The sequence below is a fragment of the Molossus molossus genome, unplaced genomic scaffold (assembly GCF_014108415.1).
Source record: "Molossus molossus isolate mMolMol1 unplaced genomic scaffold, mMolMol1.p scaffold_m16_p_14, whole genome shotgun sequence".
NCBI lineage: Eukaryota > Metazoa > Chordata > Mammalia > Chiroptera > Molossidae > Molossus > Molossus molossus.
In genome coordinates, this window is record NW_023425349.1 from 884,875 (window position 1) to 911,440 (window position 26,566).

The following is a 26,566-nucleotide window of genomic DNA, read 5'->3' on the forward strand; positions in this document are numbered from 1 at the left end:
CCAGTAGTCTGGCGCGAGCTGCGCAGGCTGGTGTCCTGCACTGCGTGGCGGGGATTGAGAGCCGGGTCTGCTCAGGACGCCGGGAGCCCACACCGCGCCTGTCATTGCAGGGCCACACTGCCCCCTACAAAACCGTGTCTGCCCGTGCCGCCACCCCGTCCACCATCCTCAGACTTCCGGCTGTGGCCTTTCAAGGGGTGTTCGAGAAGTACCCTGAAACCCTGGTCAGGGTGGTGCAGGTGGGTGCTTCTCAGGTACGGTCCCAGCTGTCACAGAGTCCCGCACGGGTCCCAGGAGGAGCCTGACCGCTCGGGCAGTGCGGGCTGCTGCGTGTGGGCTTCAGGTGGGTGCCGGGAGGACTGTGGGAGGTTCTGGAAACCTCGTATGCATGTCCTACAATAAAAATCAGTACTGTGACCTCAGGTCTTCTGATCTGCTGCTGCCCCCAAAAGTTTTTAAATTTAAATCTCGTTAGAAGTGATTTTAGATTTGCAGAAGACTTACAAATAACACAGAGCTTATGCCCCTGATGCTGACATCTTAGGGGACCTGGTGATTGTCAAACGGGTTCAGGTCCAAGTGGCCCCAGTGGGCTCATGCCCAGTACCCCTGCCGCCTGCAGATCATCATGGTGCGGCTGCAGAGGGTCACCTTCCTGGCCCTGCACAACTACCTGGGCCTGACCACGGAGCTCTTCAACCCCGTAAGTGCTGGGGGCGGCCAGGGGGCCTGCCCGGCGGGAGGCGGGTTCCTTTTCTGTGCCGAGTCCCGCATTTGGTCTGTCCCCAGCTCTGCTGGTCACCGGGCGCCTGCCGAGTGATGGCCTGTCCGATGGAGGCCGTCCCCTCTGGTGCCTGGGGTCCCTCAGCCCCGCCCTGTCTGTCCAGGCCCGTGAGGCTGAGCTGGTGCTGTGAGATGGTTAGCCCCCCCACCCCGAGTCCTTGGGAGAAGTCGATGGGACAGTTGTGACACGACCTGCTGTGTCCCCGTAGCCTGAAGAGCACCTGTCCCGTGAGCCTGGCACTTGCCAGGGGCCCTGGTCGGAGCCGGCCGTGTCCTGTGGCCCCGGTGCCGGATGTGTCTCCCCCAGCCCCTCCCTGACTCGGTGGGGCCCAGCTTTCTCATCTTTCTTTGCTGGTGTCTTAGGGCAAATCCTTTTCCTTCCTACGTGGTTTTTCATCTCAATGGAGAAAGTTAGGGTTTCTGACCACTTTGACTATTAATTAAACTTGCTGGGTCTTTGTCACTTTGAACAAACCAGTTTTCCTTTTTTTTTTTTTTTTTTATCCTCACCCGAGGACATTTTTCCATTTTCTGTTCAGGTAGAGTGGGAGGGAGAGAGAGGAACAGAGAGAGAGAGAGAGAAACATCGATGTGAAAGGAACACATCGAGTGGCTGCCACCCGCACAACCAACCAGGGCCAGGGACAAACTGCAACCGAGGTACATGCCCTTAGCGGGAACCGAACCCGGGTCTCTGAGGACCGCAGGCCGATGCTCTAACCGCTGAGCCAAACCGGCCAGGGCTCCTTTTTTTTTTTTTATTCTCACCCAAGGACATTTTTCCACTTTTGTTCAGATAGAGTGGGAGGGGGGGAGAGAGAGAGAAACATCAACGTGAAAGGGACACATTGAGTGGCTGCCTCCTGCACGGCCCCAACCAGGGCTGGGGACTCAACCACAACGGAGGTCCGTGCCCTTGACCGGAATCGAACCTGTGACTCTTTGGTCCGTGGGCCGATGCTCTAACCACTCAGCAAAACCGACCAGGGCTAGTTCTCCCTTTTTAAAAAAAATATGTTTTTATTGATTTTTTTTTTAGGGGGAGAGAGAGAGAAATGTCGATGTGAGAGAGAAACATCTATCGGCCGCCTCCTGCACGCCCCCCACTGGGGATCAAGCCCACAACCCAGGCATGTGCCCTGACCGGGAATCGAACCGGGACCTCTCAGTCCAGGGGATGATGCTCGCCCATGGAGACACATGGGCAGGCCCATTATTCATGTAACTGGTGTCCAAGTCGACCCTGGCGTCCCCCCAGGTGTGGCTGTTCCTCGAGGGCAGCACCTCCTTTCTTCCGTCCCAGGAGAGCCAGGCCATCCCCCTCCTGTCTGTAGCCAGCGTGTCTGCTGGAAAGGCCAAGAGGCAGCTGAGCAGCGGCCCCGAGGAGCGGCCCCAGCGGCCCCAGCGGCCCCAGGAGTCCTGCGACCCAGGTACTGGCCCCCGGGACAGGCCTGCACCAGAGCCCAGGCACTTCCCGCCCTGGCCCCATCACCCACTGCCGTCTGTCCCTGCTGAGGCGCTTGGTCCCGGGGAGAAGGTATTCTGGGGGAGCCTCTGGTTTTTGCTGCATCCTCGCTGCTCTGAGATCTCTGGGGGCCTTGGCAGCCACTTGGACGGGTGCTTGTCAGCCAGCAGCTGACAGCAGGTGACAGTCCGCGCTGCCCATGGCCGGGCCCTTCCTGGAGGTCACACGGCCTCACCTCGGGCCGATGGGCGTGGGGGCTTGCCGGGCTCACGCAGGTGCACCCTGAGGGCGCTTGGCTAGGAGCGGCCCGAGGAGAGGGCACCGCGGACCCCGGGGCCGGAGCCGACCTTCACGGTGCTCCGCCGGCCGCGGGGCTGGCCAGTTCAGGAGGACCCCCCAGGCGGGGCCAGCAGGGCCTGGGTCTGAGGCTGTCCCTTGCTCATCAGTCACCTGGCCAGGTGGGGACAGGTGCCGGGGATGAGGAGAGGCCCTCAAGGGCAGGCATGCAAAGGCTGTCTCCGGGCGGAGACATGGGGTCTGTGCCACTGTGGACAGAGCCCCGCCTCCACCGTGCCCTCCCGCAGACCACGGGGGCAGCTGGGCCGCTGCCTCAGGGCCCCTGCTGAAGAGGAGCCACTCCTTCCCGCTGCCTTCTGCCCGCGAGGAGAGGGCGGACCCGCTCGGCAAGGCCCAGGCCGGCGACCAGGCCGCTTCTGCTCCCCCAGGTGAGGGCCCTGTCCCTGCCCCGGGCTTACCCAGGGGCCCTGCACCTACTCTCTGGCTCTGCAGGCAGTGGTGGGCTTCTCCCCACACCGCCCTGTTTCACCACACCCCTGGCATCCACGTCCACGATGCCACACCTGTGGGCCCTGCGTGCCCCCTCCTGCCACTGGGGGTCGCCCACCAGCGCCACTGCCCTCCCCGTGCGGGGCTGTGCCCACCAGCTTGCAGATGTGCAGCCTCCGGAGACATTTCCCAGGCTGCTGGCTCTCACCAGGCTGAGGGTTTGTCAGTGCAGACAGGACTCTCGGCTGAGGGACAGGGCAGCCCTGAGTCTGAGGGCCACACCCGGTGCTGGCCCAGATGGAGGGCGCTGCCCCTCCGAGCCCTGGCTCGTGGGCCTCTGTCAGGTCACGCCGTGGCTGCACTTCCTGTGTTGGAAGCCCCCTGTCTTCCCTGCTGCCGAAGGGTTAGGGTGGGAGGCCTCTGCCTCTGGGGGAGCGCCGGCTCGGGCCTGGTGGCCGGCGGGCAGACCCAGCGGCCGAATGTGTAGCGCTGGGGCCGAGGTGGCTCCTGCTGGCACTTGGCGCGTTTAGAAGGCACCGCTGCTTGGTGGCTCCGCTCTCGGAGCTGAGTCTCATCTGTGGGTGTTGGCGGTGCCCGGCCAGCCCTGGCCGCCAGCTCAGGCCCCTGGTCTCCCCTCTGTCCACAGGTACCCCCTCAGACCTGCAGACGGCCTGTGACCGTGCCAGGGTCCCCCTGCATGCAGAGGAGCGCCCCGGGAGTGCCATGGCCAGCAAGGTGGGCCACCCTCACGCACCCCTTCCAGGCTCCCCCTGCACTGGTGACCCCCCGTGTCCCTTCTGACCCGTGTCCCTACTCTTCCCAAGGTCAAGAAGAGCGTGATGGTCGCGGAGACGCCCTCCGCTGTCTTCCACTACTCGGACTGCAGCTCGGACGAGACTCTCGCCAGCAGGAAGACAGACGCCATCTTCACAGCCGCCAAGAAGGACCTGCTGACCCTGATGAAGCTGGACGTAGGTGCCGGGCCCCAGTCCCCTGGCTGTGCGGAGGTGGGCGGGCGTCTGACCCCACAGAATCCGCCCTCAGCTCCCACTCCCTTCGGGCGCGTGTCCCAGGGCCCCCGGGGCCGGGCCAGACCCTCCTGAGCAGGACCCGCTTTGCGCGGGGTGGGGGGTCCTCGCCCCCACTGCACACAGGTGCCTGCTGGGGGGGGGGTTGCTGCACACCACCCGGGAGGGGTGCTGATGAGGGTAGAGCAACAGCGCCTGGCTGGGCCTCCGTCGCGGGCGCGGTGTTCAGCCCTTTGCCCTCACGTTTTAAGTGTGGTCCCTGTGCAGCCTCCCTGTCGGGCGAGGCTCCAGGCCACAGACCTTCTCCAGGACGCTGCTGCCCAGGGCCTGGTGCGGAGCTTACGTGAGCGCCCATCCGTGCGTCCTCCACGTCCGTGCTCCATGCTCCGTGCTGCCGGGGTGGAGGCGCCATCATCCTCTTGCTTCCGGGGCCAGTGCTTGAACGTGCCTGTCGCGTGGTGGGGACGTGTCTGCGACCCTGTGGGTGCGTCGTCCCCTTCCAGGCTGGCGGGCGAGGGCTCCGGTGGCCCTGCGTCCGTGCCAGCAGTCGGGGCTCCAGGTGGACACTGTGGCTCCTCAGAGCTCCCCAGAGGGCAGGGCTCCCGCTGTCTGTCTGCCTTTCCCTGCCGGCTCCGGTCACTCTGGTCCTGAGGCCGGAGTCCTGTGATGGGGACAGGCCGGCACGATGTCGCGCTGGCTTTGCCTTCGCGGGGTCCTGGGCGGGAGCTCCTCCGTCCTCCGTGCTTGGTGCTCTCTGCACAGCTCGGAAACACCTCCTCCCTTGCACTCCGTACAGAACACTTTCCGGGCGGCTGCCTGTCTCCTTGCTCTGCTTTCTGGGGTTTTCGGGCAGATGCAGTCAGTCTCCTGTGCGGGACTCGAGGAGGGACCAGATCATAGGCGTCTTTGCTCACGGCCAGTATTGGGGAGTCTGACCTCCTCCACTGCCCTGTCCTCAGCGCCGTCCTTCTGGGTGGCTCTGGTTTGCCCCGCGGGCAGTGCCGCTCTGCAGCGCCCCCTCAGGCCGACAGAGCAGGCTGCAGGCCTCGGGCTGATGGGAGAAGGGGCTTTCCAATGTCGTTCTCGTCATCTGTGCACGTGGCACCCAGCAGCATCCCGACTGGGCCAGTGTTCAGGCCAGTGTGGGGGTGAAGGAGGGCAGAGGGAGCCTCCCCTGCACCTTGGTCCCCCATTGTCACCGCTGAGAAGTTGTGCTGGTCTTTCTTCTAAGAGCGAGGCTTCCCTCTCACCGTGCTGGGACCTGCAGCCGCCTGTGGGGGGCAGAGTGCGTTCCTCCTGGTCAGTTCGCTAGGAGCTCTGGGCCCTCCGCCGTCCGCGTCCTCCACCGCTGTCAGCCTTCTCTCCAGGTGTCACCTCTGCTCGGTTCTCTTTGTGCTTGTGTCTCTCCTGTGGGGGTTTGAGTTAAAGTCTTGTACACGTGAATGTCAATGTTTTATTCAAGTTAAGCAAGCGTCTCCTGGCGTCTAGCCTGCTGTGGCCCGAGTCCCGCTGTGGAGACGGCTCTGCGCTCCAGCGCACGTGCCCACGGTCACCGTGCGGCCGAGGGTCTGGGCTATGCTGAGTGTTTCCGCCTGGCTCTTTCCACCGTCTGCACACTGGCCACCGTTGGCCTGGTGCCCTGTGTCCCTGTGCCGCGCTCAGCTGCTGGGCGGCGTACGTCCATGTGGACGTCCCACGAGACCGAGCTGATGTGCCTTCCTGCAGGGCCCGTCTGCTTCACCAGCCCTGGGCTCGCACGGTTGCGGTTCCCTGATGTCCGGGCTCCAGGACGGCCTCCGGAACTCTCGGTCCCCCCCCCCACTCGCGTCTCACCCACTGCTGGAGCGTAAAGATGATCCAGTTGACGTTTTCTCAGCTTTTATTTTATCTCCTGTCTTCAGTCATTGTTCACCTAGAATCTAATATCTTTTATCTTTCTACTCGTTGTGGAAAACTTGACGCATTAAGGAGGTCACAGTAACACTGAGGAGCTCGGCACCTGTCGCCAGCCGGGCGGCGCCTGCTCGTGGCTGCCTTTCTGCCTCTGCCCCTGCCCAGGCACGGGCCTTGCACACGTCCCCTCTCCGGGTTGGGGACCCTGTTCCAAGACACCACAGTGTCCTCCTCGCAGCTCAGGGTCGGAAAGGCCCGTGTCATCGCCTGCTCGCCGTGCCGCACTTCTCCAGGTGTCGTGAGCGTTCTCCTCACTGCTGATCAGACCTTTGAACAGGCCTCCCCGCCATGACCACTCATGTTCTAGACCAGTTTCAGGTTCACAGCAGAATTTAGAAAAATGTAGAAATTTTTCATGCCCCCCCTCCCCCGCACAGCCTTCCCGCCATCAAGGCGTCCAGGGGGTCCATGTGCTACACTAGATGGACCCACACTGCACCTCACCTTCACCCCAGCCCACAGCCATCGGGGTCACTCTTGGTGGGGTGTTCTGTGAGTGGGGACAGATGTGGGATGACACGTGTCCACTGTCACCGCGTCACACAGAGCAGCTTCACTGCCTGAAAATCCTGTGCCCCCCCTCCCCAGCCCCCCATCGTTCCGCTGTCTCCAGTCTGTCCTCCTCCAGACAGACGGAGCTGCCGTCACAGCGTGAGGCCTCGGCAGTCTGGCTTCTCAGAGTCACAGGCAGGTGAGGCTCCCCTGTCTGCGCGGCCTCAGCCCAGGTCTCTACTGCCGAGTAATGTTCTGGTCTGTCCTCCGTCCCCTACGGACGGGCGCCGTGGTGGCTCCCAGGTGTTGGGCGATTCTGAGCAAGGCTGCTGCGCACACCCGAGTGAAGGTGTCTGTGTGGACGAGGTGCTCAGCTCCTCTGGGTAAAGCGGTCTCCCACGCCGGCTGGTCGCAGCAGCAAGGACTTGCAGCGTGATGTCGGGGAGGAGCCGCGGGAGGGGGCGTGCTGCCTTCCCCCGGTCTTAGCAGGAGGCGCGGACTTGACCTTTAAGTACGATGTTAGCTGCCGGGTTTGCAGGTATTCTTTACGGAGTTGAGGGAATTCCTCTCTATTTCTGTTCACAGAGAGTTTTTATCACGAGTGGGGGTTGGGGTTTGTCAGGTGCTTTTCTGTGTGTCTGTTGACGTGATAGATCGCGTCCATTGGTTCTCCCGTGCGGACCCACCTTGCACGTCTAGGGTAACTTCCGGTTGGTTGTGGCGTATGCTTCTTCTGTGTGTTGTTGGAGTCGATTTGCCAGCATCTTGCTGAGAACATTTGCATCTGTGTTCACGGCAACAGTGTTTCCTTGTAACGTCTTGTTGGGTTACAAGGGTGATGCTGGCCTCCTGGACTTAGTTGGGAAGTGTTCCCTCTGCTTCTGTTGTCTGAAAGAGATTGCAGAGAATTGGTACAACTTCTTCCTTAAGTGTTTGGTGAATTCCTTTTTTTTTTTAATGGAACATGCCCTGGCCAGTTTGGCTCACCGGTTAGAGCGTTGGCCTGTGGACCAGAGAGTCCCAGGTTCAGTTCCCGCTAAGGAGAGAGAGGAAGGGAGAGAGGGAGATAGAAACATCCACGTGAAAGAGAAACATCAGTGGGCCGCCTCCTGCTCGCCCCACACTGGGGATCGAGCCTGCAACCCGGGCATGTGCCCTGACCGGGAATCAAACCGGGACCTCTCAGTCCAGGGGACGATGTTCCATCCACAGAGCCACACCTGCTGGGCCTCTCATTTCTGATAGTAAAAATTTGTATCCTCTCTTTTTTTTCTCAGTTAACCTGGCCAGAGACTTACCAATTTTGTTGATCTTTTTCAAAGAAACAGGTTTTTTTTCCCCCTCTATTGATTTTGTTTTCAGTCTTATCGATTTCTGCTCTTTTATTGTTTCTTTTTTCCTGCTTACTTTGGATTTAACTTGCCTTTTTTTTTTTGTTGTTTCCTAATTTGGAAACTTAGATGATTGGTTTAAAAAAATTTTTTTGTTAATCCTCAACTTTTTTTTTTTTAAATCCTCACCTGAGAACACTTTTCCATTTATCTTGAGCTAGAGTGGGAGAGAGAGGGAGAAACATCGAAGTGAGAGAGACATATCGACTGGTTGCTTCCGGCATGACCCTGACCAGGGCCAGGGACCGAACTGCAACTGAGGTACACGCCCTTGACCAGAATTGAACCCACAACTCTGGTCCACAGGCCAGTACTCTAACCACTGAGCCAAACTGGCCAGGGCAGGTCAAAGTAGTTTTAAATACGCCTGACCTATGGCTCAGTGGTTGAGCATCGACCCTGCACCAAGTGGTCACTGGTTCATTCCCGGTCAGGGCACATGCCCAGGTTGTGGGCCAAATCCCCAGTGGGGGGCGTGCAGGAGGCGGCCAATCGATGTTCTCTCTCATCGATGTTTCTATCTCTCTCTCTCCTTTCCTCTCTCTCTAAAATCAATAAAGAAAAAATTTAAAAAATGTAGATACATATATTCAAACACCTCTTGAGATGGCTTCTTTGACCCATGTGTTATTTAGAAGTGTGTTGTTAGGCCTCCAAGTGTTGGGATTTCCAGCTGTTCGCGTGCGTTGATTTCTAGTTTAATTCCATTGTGGTCTGCGAGCAGACACGACTGTCTCTGCTCCCGGAGTCTGTGCGGGCGTGGCCCATGGCCCAGAGCAGTCTGACTGGTGGGCGCTCCCTGTGAGCGTGGGAGGCTGCGCACTGCCTCCCGCTGAGTGTGCGAAGCCGTCGCCCATCATCCCCATTGGTCGAGGTAATCAGTTCAGCCACCTCCTTGCTGACCCCTGCCTGCTGGACCTTCCGTTCCTGACCGCGGTGTGGGGGTCTCTGCGTTTCAGTAGGCTGGCTCTCCCTGCAGCGCCCTCGGTCTCCGCCTCGCCCGCTCTGAGGCTGTTGCTGGTGCACACACGGTGTGCGCTGGGCTGCCGGGTCCTGCTGGAGAGCCAGCCCTCGTCACTCTGAGGCTGTTGCTGGTGCACACACGGTGTGCGCTGGGCTGCCGGGTCCTGCTGGAGAGCCAGCCCTCGTCACTCTGAGGCTGTTGCTGGTGCACACACGGTGTGTGCTGGGCTGCCGGGTCCTGCTGGAGAGCCAGCCCTCGTCACTCTGGTGCCCTTCACCCTGACACGCTCGTCCTGCAGCCGGCTTCGTCTGGGGCGGCCCCTGGGCACGGCCCCTTCTCCATCCGTCTACTCTGATCTGCCTGTGTCTTTGTTGTTATTTTTCTCTTTACTGATTTTGAGACAGAGGAAGGGAGAGGGAGATGGAAACACTGATGAGAGAGAACATCGATTGGCTGCCTCCTGCACACCCCCCCACTGGGGATCTGGCCCACAGCCTGGGCATGTGCCCTGACCGGGAATAAAACTGGCGACCTCTTGGTGCAGGGTCGGCGGGCTGCCTGTGTCCTTGTATCCCTAGGGGTGTCCTGCAGACCACCTGTCTTTCTCCAGCGTGTCCAGACCGCTGGCGTGTGAAAAGCGATGGTGTGTCTGCTGTTGCGTGGGCTTTGGTCACATCTTCACGCTCCCTCTTTGTTGCCTTCGCTCTGTCTCTACTTCGCCCCTTTCTCTCCCTCTGGTGGCTTTGAGCTCCTTTCTCAGCATCCCTGCCACACCACTCTCACTGTCTAGGGCTTTCCTGCCCCTGCCCCTGCGCTCACCGCTCACCCAGGACACTGCAGCACGGCTGTGGCACCGCAGGACCCGCACACGGGCTGGTGTCTGCCCCGGCTCCTGACAGCCTCTGAAGTCTCCTGGTGCCTCCTCACGGGCTCCTGGGCGGAGGCTGGTCACCAGGCAGCAAAGCCATGCTCAGGAGCGCGGCCTCCGGGGAGGGAGGGGCTGGAGCCTGTAATGCCTGCTCCGTGAAACCACATGGACGCACCTGGGCTCAAATGCGGAGAGTCCAGGCTGGTGGGCATGTCCTTACCAGGAGGGGCCGCCCCAGCTCCTCAGGGACAGAAGCTCCTGGCCCCGTGCACCTCTTCATCCATATCCCGTATCATATCCTTTATTGTCTGATGCCTTGGTAAACGGAAGTGTTTCTCTGAGTTATGCGAGCCGTTCTGTGAAACCATTGGACCTGAGGGGGTTTGTGGACACGATTTGCAGCCAAGTCGGACAGAAGTGTGGGTGCCCTGGGGACCCTCTGCTTGTGATTAGCATCTGACGTGGGGGCAGCCCCGTGGGCTCTGACACTGGCTCCAGGTAGTCGGCGTCAGAATTGAGTCCTCGGACACCCGCTGGTTCCTGGAGGGCTAGTGAATTGCTTGGGGTGCAGAAGTCCGCTCATTTGGCATCAGAGATATTCAGTGTGGAGAGAGAATCTTTCTCTTAAACACTGCACCGCTTTGCGGGTGGTGCGAAGGCCTTATAATAACAAAGTTCTTCTAACTCCTGCCTCTCGGCCCAGTCCCGGTCTGTGCTGTCCCACGTGACCTAACACGTAATCTAACACACGTGATCTGCTTGCACACGTGATCTACCGCATCGTTGCCACTTGTTTCCAACAGACTTGCTTGTTGGATAAACTAAGAGCGAGAACAGTAACAGTTTGTCTTGAAGCTCATCTCCCGTTCCACCAGCGTTCTTCTCTGCATGTAGGTCAGAGCTTCCAACCTTCATTTTCCTTCTCTCTGAAGAGCTTCTGACATTTCTTCCAGGGCAGGGGTACTGGCAACAGATCCCCTCAGCTTCTGTCTGTCTGAAGGGTGGTTTCTCTGGGTATGGAATTCTAGGTTGGTGGTTTTTTTTCTCATAACACTTAAAATATTTCCCTCCACTTTCTTCTTGCGTGGTTTCTAGGAAGTGGGAAGTAATTCTAATCTCACCTCCTCTACACGTAAAGTGTTTTTTGAACCGAAGGGATTCTTTCGGGATTTTTTCTTTTCTTTTTTTTTATCCTCACCTGAGGACACTCTTCCATATTTTGTTCAGATAGAGTGGGAGGGGGAGAGAGAGAGAGAAACATCAACTTGAAAGGGACACATCGAGTGGCTGCCTCCCGCACGACCCAACCAGGGCCGGGACAAACTGCAAGTGAGGTACGTGCCCTTAGCGGGAACCGAACCCGGGACTCTCTGGACCGCAGGCCAGCGCTCTAACCGCTGAGCCAAACCGGCCAAGGCCAGGATGTTTTTCTTTATCTTCGACGTTCTGTAACTTGAATGTGATGGCCCGGGTGTAGTTCTGTGCATGTCCCTTCTGGGTGTTCTCTGAGCTTCCTGGGCATGTGGTTTGATGTCCGTGAGCTCTGACAGCGATTCCTGCCCATATCGCTCCTGTTCTTGTCTCTCCTCCTCCTGGTGATGGCTGCGCCTCTCTGGTGGCCCCACGCCCTGGACACTCTGTCCTGGGGTTGTCAGCGTTTCTTCTGCCTGCTTCTCAGCCTTACTGACGTGTCCCCGGGTCAGGACTTCTTCCCGCACTGCGTCCAGGCCACGAGCAGCCCGTCCAAGGCCCTCTGCCTGTCACAGCCCTTTGCTCTTGGGGTTCCTTTCTGTCCTTGTGCAGGATCTCCGTCCTCTGCGGACGCTGCCCTCTGTCCCCTGCTGGACTTCATCTGCAGAGCCCTCCGCACATTCGTCGTCATTGCAGACTCCCGCTGATCACGCCCGCTCTGCCGAGTCTGCGTGTTCACGTGCTGGCTGGTCTCTTCACACGGGGCGTTTTGCCTTCTGGTGTGGCGTGTACATTTTTCTTGATAGCTGGGCATGATGCACACGGTCAGCGGGGCTGTGGTACTCCGGCCTTCAGTGATGGGGAGGGTGGGGGAGGCTCTGTGGCCCTTGGGCAGCTCTCGGTCTCAGGAGCCCGGCCTCTGTCCCGTGACCCTCTCAGTGCTGCCTGCTCTACCTCCGACCCCTCGGGACAGGGTGGCTGAAGGGGCTGGAGCTGGGCTCTGATGGACCCCAGCACGTGAGGCTCGGGTGCTGTTTCCCCGAGGACAGGACTGCTTGTCAGGAAACAGAGATGTTCCCTCCGAGGGGTCTCTCAGGCGTTCATGTGAGCCTGGGGGGGCTCCTGCGGGTCAGATCCACAGTACTGTGGGGCCCCCACGACTGGGTCCCCCGAAGTTCTCTCAGAGGTGTCTGCACTAAGCCCCCACAAGCAGTCAGCTGCCGCCAGGTTCCTGCCAAGCACCCGCCTTTCGGCGACCCAGCTCTTACCTGCTGGGTGGACGGGGACTTCCCGGCTCCTCCTTCCGGAAGCCGGGCGTCCAGGAGGAGCTCGAGGGGCTCCTGGTCGCGTTGGGAGGCGAGGCTGAAGGAGGCCCACATGCTGCTGGTTTGTTTCTTAGGTCTTTTCAAAAAACTTAAAAATTTTTTTTTCATTAATGAGAAATTTAAACACATACAGAATATATGGGAAATTCTGATGAAGGTGAGTACCCACCATCCAGCAAAGTGCCTCCCACTGGTGGCGGCCTTGATTCCTCTGTGCCCCAGGGCCCACCTGTGCCCAGGATCTGCCCCCACAGCGACCCTGTCATCATGTTGTCAGACTGGCAAGTTTTCAGTGTTTTCTCTCTAAAAACAGGCACTGGTTTGCCCGGCTGGTGTGGCTCAGTGGTTGAGCGTCGACCTTGCACCAAGAGGTCGCCGGTTCGATTCCCAGTCAGGGCACATGCCCAGGTTGTGGGCCCATCCCCAGTGGGGGGCGTGCAGGAGGCGGCCAGTTGATGTTCTCTCTCATCAGTGTTTCTGTCTCTCTCTCTCTCTTTTCCTCTCTCTATAATCAATAAAGAAAACATATTTAAATGTTACCTCTATAAAACAAAAACCAGTGCCTGTTTTAATTTTTTTACTATTATTACTTTTTTAAATAAATTTTTTTAAACATTGATGACAGAGAATATTGATTGGCCGCCTCCTGCACACCCCCCCCACACACACACTGGGGACTTGGCCCACAACCTGGGCATGTGCCCTGACCGGGAATCAAACCGCAACCTTGGCATGTCAGGGGCGACCCTAAACCAGCAGAGCTGTGTGGCCAGGGCCCGGCACTGGTTATAAGCAGCCACGATACCCATCTCTCCTCGCAGCGCGACAGTGGTTCTCCAATCTGTCTGTCAGTCAGGCCCCCATGTGCAGCCGCCTCGTGGATGTTGGGAGGTGGGGCCGCAGCCGGGTGGCTGCTGGTTCTCCAGGTCTTCCTCCTACAGAAGAGGCTGGGGCCCGGGCTGTGGTTTCCCTCGGCGGGTGGCAGCCTTGTGCCAGGGTCACAGCCCTGTGTGTGCTGATGGTCTGGTCCCGCTGTCCTTCCAGCTGACCACGAATGAGTCTTCTGGGTGTGTGTGTCCCGGTCTCGGCCCGGCCGGTGTCCTCCACCTTCGCAGGGACACCTCCCGAGTCTGAGTGCGTTCTGGGCGCCTGGCGCTCTGTGCTGCGGACCTGGCCCGGCGGGCACGAGAATGGGCATTCCCATGTGCTTGCCCTCTGCCAGCGCCTCTCCCTCCTTCCTCACTGTCCCTCAGGTCACGGGTTCAGGCGCACGGTGCGCTCTGAGCGGCCGCACTGTCCCGTGCCGACCTCACCACTCTGATGTTGGAGGCTGTGGGCCCCGTGTCCACTCCGTCTCCCGTGGGCCCGTGGAGCCTCCCCTTGAGCTCGTCCTCTGACTCCTCGTGTTGACTCCACGTTTCTGTGTTCAGGACCCTTCACTGCTAGATGGCCGCGTGACATTTCTTCAGGTCCCGGGGGGCACCGTGGTGTCAAGACAGGGAGACCAGGTGAGTGGAAGGCCGAGGATTGAGGAGCCGTCCCTGGAGCGCCCGGCACTGCGAGCCCGTGCTGGATGGAGCCCTCGGGCACGCCACGTGGGTCTCTTGTCACTGTCCCCGAACGGCTGCTTCCCTGGGCTTGTCCTCTTTGTAGGGGGGGTGCAGACCCGCACCCACACGCGTGCACGGACCTGCACCCACACATGTGTACACACCCACATGCGCACACATTTATACCCACACGTGTACACACCCACACATGTGTACACACCCACATGCGCACACATTTATACCCACACGTGTACACACCCACACATGTGTACAGACCCGCACCCACACACGTGCAGACCCACACCCACACACATGCTCGGACCCGCATCCACACACGTGCGCGGACCTGTACCCACACATGTGTACACACCCACATGCGCACACATTTACACCCACATGTGTACACACCCACACATGTGTACAGACCTGTACCCACACACATGCGGACCTGCACCAACACATGTGCGCAGACCCGCACCCACACATGTACACACTCACACCCACACGTGTGTACAGACCTGCACCCACACGTGTGCACACAGATGCTTACTGGTCTCCCTTAGAGTCAGGAAGATAATCCTGCTCTCAGGCCTCAGTCCTAGACGCAGATGAAAATAGTTGTGTTTCCTGAGCGCTTGGCATAGGAGCAGGCTCTCTGTGTGGTTTGCCTCCAAAGCCGCGTCTGCTGGCACAGCAGCCCGGGCCTGGGGCCCGCTGTCGGGGGCCCGGCCACCTTCTGCGGTGGCGTCAGGGCCCAGGGGACACGGCAGTTGGCACGGGCTGAGTCAAGCGAGCGCAGGACACGGAGGACAGCCCTGACAGGCAGCAGGAGCTGTGGCGTTGGGAGGCTTCAGTCCTCCTGAGGACTCTCATGGCCCCGCTCCCTCCCTCTCTTCCCTTCTTTTCTGTTTTCCTCTGAGGAAGCAGGCGGCTGGCTGACTCCCTGCCCCAGCTCAGCCCGAGTTGCCAGAGGGTGTGGCCCTGCTTGGGAACCCTCTCCAGAGCTGCTGTGGAAGGCTGTCCCCAGCCGCCCCGGGTTCGGGAAGGCCAGCCGAGCCGCTCTGGCCCTTTTCTGCTCAGACCACGGGGATGTGGTCCAAGGGGGCAGGGTGAGCGGTTTGGAAAGAGGACACATGATGGACACAGATACGTTGGGGTTGACATCAGAGTGGTTTTGCGGGCATGTTTGTAGAAGTACCCAAAACACCTGTGATGTGGGCAGGTGGGCGGAGGGGTCCACCAGCCCCTGTGGGACAGACCTGCGAGGACTCTGCAGAGAGAGCAGGAGGCATCCTCGCTGGCCGGGGGCCTGGGTGCTCGAGGGAGAGAGGTCGTGTCCTCATGTCTCAGGAGCGTGGAGCTGGCCCCGCACCGCGACACAGCGCAGGGTATGCGTCTGAGGCTGGGCTCGCTGCATGGCGCCTCCTGTAGCTGTGACGCCCAGACACCTGGGCGCGCCGCCGTCCCCAGCCCTGTGAGAGGCAGGCAGGGGACAGTGCGCCGCTTCTCTGGGGCGCCCGGCCACCCGGCGGAGCTGACTTCCTGGTCTGGGGTCTCCTGTCAGGACGTGAACATCATCTTTGTGGTCTCGGGGCTGCTGCACGTGTACCAGCGGAAGATCGACAGTGAGGAGGACAGCTGCCTGTTCGTCACGCGCCCCGGGGAGATGGTGGGCCAGCTGGCCGTGCTCACCGGCGAGCCCCTCATCTTCACCATCAAGGCCAACAGGGACTGCAGCTTCCTGTCCATCTCCAAGGCCCATTTCTACGAGTGAGTCCCGCCCGCCGCCCTCGCACCCACCTCCTGCCGGTGCCTTCCAGGTCCTGCCTCCGCTCCGCTCATACTTGAGGAGACAGGTGTCCTGGGGACAAGGGCGGGATGGTGAGGGGAGCAGGAAGAGGTGTCACGCGGCTGCTGCGCCCTCTGCCTCTGGGACCCTTGGTCCCACCAGCCCCTCCAGGCCCAGACATGTGAGCAGCCTGCTGGGGAGCATGGCTGGTCCCTTTGTATCTTCGAGTGTGTGTGTGTGTCCTCGAGTATGTCCATGTATCCTTGAGTGTGTCTGTGTGTCCATGTGTGTCTCTGTGTGTAGAGTGTGTCTGTGCTCACAGTGTGAGTCTGATGTGGCAGCTCCCACCCTGTGGCCATTGTCCACCTGCTGTCCCGAGGGTCCTCATACCCCCTGAGGTCTCACACACTAATTCCCGCCTTCCCCAAACCTGCCTCCTGAGCTCCGACCCATGCGTTGGCTGCTACAGGTGCCCCCTGGGCTGTCGCAGGGGCTTCCGCAGTCGGCCGTCAGAGCAGGGCGCCAGGTCCCTGCGTGCTCAGCTCTCACTTTGTCCCCTCAGTGACGGTCACTCATCTGCCCACAGCGCGGGCTGTTTAGACAGCTGCAGCCCTGAGCTGTTCAGTGCCCCTGCTGCTGCCTTCAGGGAGCTCCCACAGTACCGCGGGCCCCGCTTCCGCCTCACCCTCTGCAGCGCGCTGACACAGGGCAGCCGGGGGCAGGTCCATCATGTGGGGCAGGGACCCTGCCACTCATGGCCAGGACGGGCCCCATGCGTGGCCTGTGCTCCAAGGACACCGTGGAGTGGGTGACAGCTGGGAGGGGTCGCAGGCTCTCCCCAGTCCGCCAGCCTCTGGCACACGTGGGCAGAGGGGCAGGTGGTGACTGGGCCCTGTGCTCTGTCCCAGCCCTGGCCCGTTCGAGTCACCTGCGGAGGGGAGGCGGGGTTGACATGGTTGTGGTCTGGAGGGAGGCAGGCTGGTGGGGTGGCCGTGGGACACGGGTGGCGTGACTCTGGGCGCCCGGCAGGATCATGCGGAAGCAGCCGACCGTCGTCCTGGGCGTCGCGCACACCGTGGTGCAGCGCATGTCGTCCTTCGTGCGGCAGATCGACTTCGCTCTGGACTGGATGGAGGTGGAGGCCGGGCGCGCCGTGTACAGGTGGGCGCGGGAGCCAGGAGCAGGGCTGCGTGTGGCTCAGAGCTCGGGGCTGGAGGCTACCAGGCGGGACCCCAGCTGGGCACCCAGGCGCTGTGCCCGCCTGTGCACTCTGAGACACGGCGAGGCCACACCTTGGAAGGATCTAGCGGGAGGTGTCACAGCAGCTCAGTGAAGGTGCCGGTGCCCGGCTTTCCTGGGATCTCGGGCGAGCCCGGCTCCATGCCACGTGACGGCCGAGCTCAGGCCTGGGTGTCTGTTTCCATTACCGTTGAAAATCAAAACCAAGAAAATGTTAAATACTTAATCATGTACTTAAAAGTCGCCATAGACCTGTGACACGCTGGTATACCTACTTTCTAATGGAAAGTAACTATTTCCCAGAACAGAAAGAATTGAGTGAGAATGCTGTGCTTTTTTGTTTTGCTATGTTGGGTGGCTGCGGGCTGGGCCGGTGCCCTGCCCGTTCCCGACGCCCTGTCCTCGCAGGCAGGGGGACAAGTCGGACTGCACCTACATCGTCCTCAGTGGCCGGCTGCGCTCAGTGGTCCGGAAGGACGACCTCAAGAAGCGCCTGGCCGGGGAATACGGCCGGGGAGACCTCATCGGCGTGGTAGGCCGGGGCCTGCCCACTCGGTCCTGCCCTGGGGCATGCGGGCCCGCCGGGCTCCTCGTCTGGGCGAGGGGTGGGAGCCCTCAGGGTGCCGTGAGGAGGGGCGCCTTCCCGAGGCTTGTTTCCTGGCCGGGTTTCCTGCTCCCAGCCAGGGCTGCCGCACGGGTGGGGTCCACGGTCCGAGGTCTCCAGGCGGAGCAGGCAGGAGACCCCCACAGGCTCGGACGGTGCAGGGCTGGGCCAGCACCTGCCCTCCAGTCTCACCTGCACTCTGCCCCCGGCGGCCTGCAGGGCGTGGGTGTGAGCAGTGCGGCCCCAGCACCCAGCTTCTCTTCTGCAGGTGGAGACGCTCACCCACCAGCCCAGAGCGACCACTGTGCACGCGGTCCGGGACTCAGAGCTGGCCAAGCTTCCGGCAGGAGCCCTGACGTCCATCAAGCGCAGGTACCCTCAGGTAGGGGCTCTGAGCGGCTGCCTCCAGGCAGTGGGGTCCGTCGCACTGTGGGATTGCCACCTCCACGGGCCAGAGTGAGCGCCCCCGAAACAGCCCAGAGCAGCAGGTTTCACGGGTTTGAAGGACAACACGGGCCTCAGGCAGGTGGCCTGGGCGACTGCAGGAGGCGCGAGGGGCAGGGACAGGACAGGGAGGGAAGCCCGCTGGGCACAGCGTGTCCCGAGGCCGCGCCCGACCAGCTGTAGGACGTCGCACTGTCCCCGGCGGCGAGGAGTTTGCCAGAGTGGAGCCGATGTGATGACAGTGCAGCTGGGGGCCGGGGGGGGGGGGCACAGGAACCCAGGAGGCCCTGCAGCTCAGCCAGGGGCCGTTACTGTGGCAGGGTTTCTGGTGTTCACGTCGTCTGCCAGTGGTGAGGGTGTGGCGAGGACATCTGGAGCAGATGTGTGAGCAGGGACCAGCCCCGGGCAGCTCGGCCTTTCCGCCTGTCCGTCCCCCGGCTCCTGTGTGCACTCTTGTCCGCCGACACCTCGTTCCAGAACAGATGGAGAACCCACCAGTTTAGTACATGAAGTTACCGTGATTTAAGTCTCAAACTCACTACCAGTAACAGAACATTTTTGTTGCTGTTGATCCTCACGTGAGGATACTTTTCCATTGATTTTTAGATAGAGTGCAAGGGAGGGAGGGAGAGACAGACGGAGAAACACATCGATTGTGAGAGAGACACATCGATTGGTTGCCTCCCTCGTGACCCCAACTGGGCCCGGGATCGAACCTATAACCCAGGTACGTGCCCTTGACTCAGAACCGAGCCCACGACCCTTTGGTGCCTGGGCCGACGCTCTGACCACCGAGCACACTGGCCGGGGCGGAATGACAAGACTCATCATTGCTCTCAGTACGCAGCCACGAGTACTTGAGGTCAGCGTATGAGCTGTGAAGCCGTGTGCGACTCAAGGTGTCGTCCGTGTTGGGAAGTCGTCACGGTACGACCGAGTGGAAAGGAAGGAAATCTTTTAATTCTGTTTATTCCAGAACAAAACATAAGCTAAAACAAAAAGTTAAGAAACCGGAACAGCCCCGGCTGGTGTGGCTCAGTTAGTTGTGCGCCATCCTGGTTTGGGGTTGCTGGTTCGATTCCCGGTCAGGGGCGCATACCTGGGTTGCGGGCTCAGCCCCGGCAAGGGGTATGCAGGAGGCAGCCCCTTGATGTTTCTCTCTGTCTCCCTCTCCCTTCCTCTCTCTAAAAATCAATGAACTATTAAAACAGAAACAACTGGCATATATTTGGAAAAGGAGTAAAATGACATTTGGAGATAATGCGTATTTTAAAAAAATTTTATTTATTGATTTGGCGTGCAGCGAAGAGAGAGAGAGAGAGAAACAAATCAACATTGATTTGCTCTACGTATTTCTGTGTTCATTAGTGGTTTCCTGTATGTGCCCTGACTGGGGACTGAACCCACAACCATGGTGTGTGGGGACGATGCCCGACCCACTGAGCTGCACAGCAGGGCGTGTGCATCTCTTTTTACCTGAAAACTGCAAGGCAGCACCTGAGAATGTAGGCGGGAAAGGGGCACAGTCGTGGGTGAGCTCAGCGTGACAGTGCCCAGCGCTTCCTCTCCCTCCAGCCCGGTAGAAGTGGGATGGAGCAGCCCCGCGTTATCACAGAGCACCTAACAGCAGGGCTGGCAGGAAGGCTCTGCCTCGCACAAGGCGAAGTGTGGGGGCCTGGCTGTGTCCCCTGAGGGCGGCCGGGTCCATCACAGGGCAGGGCTCCCCTTGGAAACCAGGAGCAGCTGATGAGCAGGCGGAGCGGGAAGAAGGGGGACGCTGGACAGGACGATTCAGGGCCTGGTCCAGACAGGGCAGGATGGCGTGAGGTCTCACACGCTCACCAGACTGCTGGCCTGCCACCCCCAGACCTGGAGCGGGGCGCAGCCCTGGTGGCTTTGAGAACCCGGATCCTTGTTTTAAGTGGGTGGTTTGGGTCTGTTCTGTCTCTGCCCCAGGTTGTGACCCGGCTGATTCATCTCTTGGGTGAGAAGATTCTGGGCAGCCTCCAGCAGGGACCTGCGGCCGGTGAGTCCCCTGAGCAGGCCCGGCTTCAGCTTCTGTTGCCCTGGGACCGCCCGCTTTGGCCCGCTCCCCCCGCAGGGCACCCTCAGCACCCCCGCTCCCCCCGCAGGGCCCCCTCTGCCCCCCCGCTCCCCCCGCAGGGCCCTCTCTGCCCCCCCGCAGGGCATCCTCAGCAGACCTGCTCCCCTCTTCTGCAGTCGCCACCTCAGCACGGCACCCTAGGGCCCTCAGCCCCTCTGTTGGCCGCAGGCTAGTCCTCTGTGTCCCTCAGCTCCTGAGAGCTGGACACCAGCATCTGGGGGCAGGGCTGTGCCTGTGCCCTCCCAGTGCAGACCCGGCACAGTGTGGGACGTGGAGGGACGAGTGGGCAGGTGGACGGGCCTGTGCCCTCCCAGTGCAGACCCGGCACAGTGTGGGACGTGGGGGGACAAGTGGGCAGGTGGACGGGCCTGTGCCCTCCCAGTGCAGACCCGGCACAGTGTGGGACGTGGAGGGACGAGTGGGCAGGTGGACAGGTCTGTGCGGAGGCGGTGGAGGTGGCGGGCGCAGCCTCGCTAGTGGAGCTTGTCCCAGACAGTCAGCTTCTACAAGGCCTTGTCCAGACGCGACGGCTGCTCAGCTCCTGGGCGCCTGTGGACTTGGGAGATGCTGCTCAGCATGTGGTGTGTCTGTTTCATTGAGCTTTTAACCAGCTTGCACAGTCGTGTTTGAAGCAAGTTTCCTGAGGAAGCTTAGAGTTAGGTGTGATTCTGTCTTCCTTCTGACAACCTGTGTCATTTTGTTTGTGTTCAGACCGTTCACACTTAATGTAATTACTCACGTGTGGGGATTTGTCTGTCATCTCATTGTTCTCCGTCCTCTCGTTCTTACGTTGCTCTGATTCCTCTTCCGTCTCTCAGTCTCCTGAGCCTTTCTGCGCGTTCTGTCTGCAGCCCGGGGAGGTGCCCCGCCCAGCCCCGCCCAGCCCCGCCCGCCTGTCCCCTTCGCCAGCACCGACCCTGTTGGTGCAGTTGCACGCTCATCACTGTTCGGTCGCCCATCCTTCCTCTCACGCTGTGGTTGTTAATGTCACCTCTGCAGCTTGGCGGTGTGGCTCGGGCTGAGCGTCACCCTGCACCAAGAGGTCCCGGTTCAATTCCCGGTCAGGGCACATGCCCAGGTTGTTCCCGATCCCCGTTGGGGGGCGTGCAGGAGGCAGCCAGTCGATGTTCTCTCTCATCGATGTTTCTATCTCTCCCTTCCTCTCTCTCTCAAATCAACAAAGAAAAAATATTTAAATGTCACCTCTGCAGCCCTGGCTGGCTGGCTCAGTGGGTTGGAGCACAGTCCCGTACACTGAAAGGTCCCGGTTCAATTCCCGGTCAGGGCACATGCCCAGGTTGTTCCCGATCCCCGTTGGGGGGCGTGCAGGAGGCGGCCAGTCGATGTTCTTGCTCATCGATGTTTCTATCTCTCTCTCCCTCTCACTTCCTCTCTCTCTAAAATCAATTTGAAAAAACATCCTCGGGTGAGGATTTTTTAAAAAGTTACCGCCCTGGCCAGTTTGGCTGAGCGGTTGAGCATCGGCCTGCAGACCAGAGAGTCCAGGGTTCAGTTTGTGCTAGGGGGACGTACCACAAAAAGATAAAACAAAATAATAAAATAAAGTAAAATAAAATAAAATAGAATAAAAAATAAATAAAATAAAATAGAAAATTAATAATATAAATAAAAATAATGAAATAAAATAAAAAATAAAAAAAGTTACCTCGCCCTGGCCGGTTTGGCTGAGCAGTTAGAGCGTCGGCCTGTGGACCAAAGAGTCGCGGGTTTGATTCCAGTCAAGGGCACGTACCTCGGTTGCGGTTTGTCCCCGGGCCTGGTTGGGGTCACGTGGGAGACAGTCAGTCCATGTGTCCTTCTCAGTTGATCTCTCTCTCTCTCCCCCTCCCTCCCACTCCATCTGAAGATAAAACAGAAAAAATATCCGTGGTCAGGATTTTTTTTAAAAGTTACCTTTACATACGTTGAAAAGCCCTTGCCCAGTGTCATGAGGCTTGCTGCTAGCTGTCAGGTGTGTCCAGGCTCAGGGGCGAGGGTCTGCTAGCCACCACCTCTGCCGCGCTCCCCCAGTGGCCCTAGGCTTCCGTCTGACCGTCCCTTCTCCCTGGAGAAGCCCGGCCGTCCAGCTGTGTTCTCTTAACTCTCCTTCACCTGAGCCACGTTGCTCCCCCTTCGTCCTGGGGACACTTGCCCTGCCGACCGCCTGCGTGGCGTGCCCAGCAGGTGGCAGCGTCCCCACTGCCTGGGGCCTGCCTCATGGTGCCGCTAGCTGCGGAAGTTTGATTTTGGGGTGACTGGGCGCTAACTTCCTTGGGGTCTGCTCGTCTCCGTGTGTTTGTATCTTGAATCTGGAAGCTCATGTCTTTCCTACGTCAGGGAAGTTTTCGGCCCCTTTTCCTCAGTCTTTGGCCTGTTCGCTGTCTGCGCCTCCGGGTGTCAGGCCTCTGCTGCCGTCCCAGAGGGCTGTGGGCCGCTGTCTTCATCTCCTCCCCCGACCTGATGTTCCTGTGGGCAGTGTCTTCGAGGTCAGGGCCCTCCGGGGAGCTGGGCCTTCTGCGGTGGCCGGTGCCCGCACCTGGCTGTGTGCTTGGGGTCGGAGGGTCTGTGCAGGAGCCAGGCAGCGGGCTGGGCACGTGGTCAGGAAGCCAGGAAGCTGGAACCCGGGGTCTGTCTGGAACAAGGCCACAGGAGGGCTGAGGCTGCCCCTGTGCAAACAGGCGATCCCACTCAGAGGAACAAACCTCTGCCAGGGACCCTGTGCGGAGCCTCGGGACCTGTGGGCTGTGGCCTCACTGACTCGCCCTCGCGCCTGCATTCGCTGCCCCGGACCAGTCCTCCCGCTCTGAGACCGTGGAAGCGTGGGTGCTGGTCCCGAGGCTCCTCGAGCATTGGTGGGACAGGGCTCCCGGGCACGGCGTTGAGGCCTCGAGTTCTCCGTCCGTGTGTGCGTCTCTGCTGCCCTCCTGTGGGCTGAGCGCTGGTGTGCGAGGTGGGAGGTGCCAGTGTGGCCGCACGGGGTGGGGGGCTGCTTGTGCCTGGGTGTCATCCAGAAACATCTAGTGACACCTGAAGATCGTCACGGAGGTGCCCAGTTCCTCAGGCCGACCCATGACCGGTCTTCCAGGTCACCAGTTTGGGCTACACTCTACCGGCAGCAAGTGGGATTCTGGGAACCCAGCCAGCAACCTGTCCACGGTGGCCGTCATGCCCGTGTCGGAGGACGTGCCCCTCACAGCCTTCGCCCTGGAACTCAAGCACGCCCTGAGCGCTATCGGTAAGCTCGGCCCGGGGCCCGAGGTCTGGCCGCACCCTCCTCTTGCCTCGGTCCTTCCAGTTTCTTCTGCAAGTGCACGGGGCAGGTGCCGGCCTCCACACCGGGCACACTGCAGGGACGGGGGTGCGGGCCGTGCGGAATCGCCCTTGGCCGGCGTCCTGACGCTTGGGTAGTGGTTTCCAAATTTCTGAGACCCTTAGAAATTCCCCAAGTCATGCAGTTCTCCCTGTTGTTCACGTGTCGCACGTTCTTGTGCATGGTGGGTGACCGTGGTGATGGACAGCCTGCTCCGCTGAGTCAGGGCTGCACCGTCAGACCCTGAACCAGGGGCTCGCGGGAAGGCAGGTGCGTCCTCTGCCCGGCACGGCGCTCAGTGCCCGTGGGGTGTGCCTGCCTGGACCGTCCAGACAGAAACGGCTTTCAGGTGGAAAGACACTACTGTAAATATTTAATATTTCAAAGTTACTGTCAGAGTGAAACTTGACAGCACAGAAAGCAGTACTTGCCCAGGAGTCTTTTCTCCAGACCGCAGGCCGACGCTCTAACCGCTGAGCCAAACAGGCCAGGGCGTGGGAGTCTTTTCTGTTCTAACCTCACCCGAGGACTGTTTTCACTGACTTGAGAGAGACACTGATCGGCTGCCCCCTGTGCGCACCCCGACGGTCAGACCTGAGCGTCTGGGCGTCTGGGCATCTGGCACTGTGCCCGACAACTGAGCCACCGGCCGGGGAGCCCCCACCCCGGCTTGATGTCGGTCTGATGACAGATGTTCCAGGAATAGAAAATTTTGTTCTTTCTCCATCAGCATTGGAAATTAGATGATCTTGCATTTACATGCTGAGGAGCTTCGGCTCCTGCACGTGTAGACGAGCAGACTGAGGTTCAGAGAGGCCCCTGTCCTGGGCCTGCCGAGCCCTGAGCTGGTGCCATGCTCCCAGCTCTGGGCTCAGCACCCACCTGACATCATGCAGACTCACCTGCCCAGAAGCGTCCCTCGGCCACAGGCCCGTCCTCACAGGAAGTGTGCGGCCTCTCGTGGCTCTCAGGACGAGGCCCTCTGGGCGGGGAGGGTTGTCCTGTCCTGTGGCTGCTGCCGTGAGGGCCTTGCTGTCCTTGGAGGTGGGCTCCCGGGCAGTTTCCAGACCTGTGGTTCTGTTTTCAGGCCCCGTCCTGCTGCTGACCAGTGACAACATCAAACAGCGCCTTGGCTCTGCTGCCCTGGACAGGTAGGCGGCCTGCACAGGGACAGCCTGGCTCCCTGCTCTCAGCAGGTCTGAGCACCGCCTGGGAGCGTACCCTGTCCACATGCACCCTGGAGTCTGCACCCCCGGGTCTGCCCCGCGTCCACACGCACCCTGGAGTCTGCACCCCCGGGTCTGCCCCGCGTCCACACGCACCCTGGAGTCTGCACCCCCGGGTCTGCCCCGCGTCCACACGCACCCTGGAGTCTGCACCCCCGGGTCTGCCCCGCGTCCACACGCACCCTGGAGTCTGCACCCCCGGGTCTGCCCCGCGTCCACACGCACCCTGGAGTCTGCACCCCCGGGTCTGCCCCGCGTCCACACGCACCCTGGAGTTTGCACCCCCGGGTCTGCCCCAGGTCTGCCTCATGTTTGCCCCAGGTCTGCGCCCCCTGTCTGCCCCATGGGGAGGCCGGCGGACCCCAGTGTGGTCAGCTCGCCAGGGCGGCTGCACGGTACTCACGTGTGTCTGAGCATCTCCCATCCACGGTGTCTGGAGCTACAGACACAGCGGGCAGGGCCTGCTCCACCGGGAAGGCCAGGGCTGGACTCTGGAGAGGCCCTTGGGGCTCGGGAGAAGCTGAGACGGAGCAGTCTCAGAGGGGCTGTGAGGACCAACCCCAGGACCCCATGCAGAGGGAGTCCTTCTTGCCCTGCACCTGTCCCAGAGCTCCCCAGGGCGGGGAATTCGAAGGTAGAGATGAGAAATCACCCCCGTGAAGGTGCGCCTCCAGTGGTGGCCCGCGGAGATGGGCTCTGGTCTGACCACAGGCGCAGAGGCCTGTGGGTGCCAGGAGAGCACCGCTGGGGGCTGTGCAGAGAGCCCTCCCCGGGCTGAGCCCTGCTGGGGGGGCTGTGCTGAGAGCCCTCCCCGGGCTGAGCCCTGCTGGGGGGCTGTGCAGAGAGCCCTCCCCGGGCTGAGCCCTGCTGGGGGGCTGTGCAGAGAGCCCTCCCCGGGCTGAGCCCTGCTGGGGGGCTGTGCAGAGAGCCCTCCCCGGGCTGAGCCCTGCTGGGGGCTGTGCAGAGAGCCCTCCCCGGGCTGAGCCCTGCTGGGGGGCTGTGCAGAGAGCCCTCCCCGGGCTGAGCCCTGCTGGGGGGCTGTGCAGAGAGCCCTCCCCGGGCTGAGCCCTGCTGGGGGGCTGTGCAGAAAGCCTCCCCGGGCTGAGCCCTGCTGGGGGGCTGTGCAGAGAGCCCTCCCGGGCTGAGCCCTGCTGGGGGGCTGTGCAGAGAGCCCTCCCCGGGCTGAGCCCTGCTGGGGGGCTGTGCAGAGAGCCCTCCCCGGGCTGAGCCCTGCTGGGGGGCTGTGCAGAGAGCCCTCCCCGGGCTGAGCCCTGCTGGGGGGCCGTGCAGAGAGCCCTCCCCGGGCTGAGCCCTGCTGGGGGGGCCGTGCAGAGAGCCCTCCCCGGGCTGAGCCCTGCTGGGGGGCCGTGCAGAGAGCCTCCCGGGCTGAGCCCTGCTGGGGGGGCCGTGCTGAGAGCCCTCCCCGGGCTGAGCCCTGCTGGGGGGCCGTGCTGAGAGCCCTCCCCGGGCTGAGCCCTCCTGGGGGGGCCGTGCTGAGAGCCCTCCCCGGGCTGAGCCCTGCTGGGGGGCCGTGCTGAGAGCCCTCCCCGGGCTGAGCCCTGCTGGGTGGCTGTGCAGAGGAGCCCTCCTCCGGGCTGAGCCTGCTGGGGGGCTGTGCAGAGAGCCCTCCCGGGCTGAGCCCTGCTGGGGGCCCGTGCAGAGGCCCGCCCGGGTGATGCCATGCTGGGGGGGCCGTGTGAGAGCCCTCCCCGGCTGAGCCTGCTGGGGGGCCGTGCGAGGCCTCCCCGGGCTGAGCCCTGTGGGGCTGTTTCTTTGCAGAGAAGCCTACCCGGGCTGAGCCCTGCTGGGAGGCAGCGTTTGGTGAGAGCCTCACCGGGCTGAGCCCTGCTGGGGGGCCGTGATGAGAAGCCTTCCCCGGGCCTGAGCCCTGCTGGGGGGCCGTGCTGCAGGAGCCCGCCCCGGGCTGAGGCCCTGCGTGGGGGGGCCGTGCTGAGAGCCCTCCCCGGGCTGAGGCCCTGCTGTGGGGGCCCGTGCTGGAGAGCCCCTCCCCGGGCGAGCCCTGCCTGGGGGGCCGTGCTGAGAAGCCCTTCCCC

The 26,566-nt window shown here is 61.2% G+C and overlaps 1 protein-coding gene across 2 annotated transcripts in view; it reads left to right on the top strand.

The window, feature by feature from the left end:
* PNPLA7 (patatin like phospholipase domain containing 7) overlaps positions 1–26,566 on the top strand; it is a 55,900-nt gene that overhangs the window by 12,726 nt on the left and 16,608 nt on the right. For both annotated transcript variants that reach the window (XM_036261617.1, XM_036261618.1), the window contains exons 10-23: positions 111–239; positions 623–703; positions 2,087–2,213; positions 2,833–2,973; positions 3,681–3,769; positions 3,859–4,005; positions 13,677–13,754; positions 15,361–15,566; positions 16,615–16,746; positions 17,233–17,356; positions 17,697–17,810; positions 19,829–19,898; positions 23,062–23,211; positions 24,374–24,437. In XM_036261617.1, the coding sequence (XP_036117510.1) occupies positions 111–239; positions 623–703; positions 2,087–2,213; positions 2,833–2,973; positions 3,681–3,769; positions 3,859–4,005; positions 13,677–13,754; positions 15,361–15,566; positions 16,615–16,746; positions 17,233–17,356; positions 17,697–17,810; positions 19,829–19,898; positions 23,062–23,211; positions 24,374–24,437 (1,652 nt within the window). The remainder of the gene's footprint in view (positions 1–110; positions 240–622; positions 704–2,086; positions 2,214–2,832; positions 2,974–3,680; positions 3,770–3,858; positions 4,006–13,676; positions 13,755–15,360; positions 15,567–16,614; positions 16,747–17,232; positions 17,357–17,696; positions 17,811–19,828; positions 19,899–23,061; positions 23,212–24,373; positions 24,438–26,566) is intronic.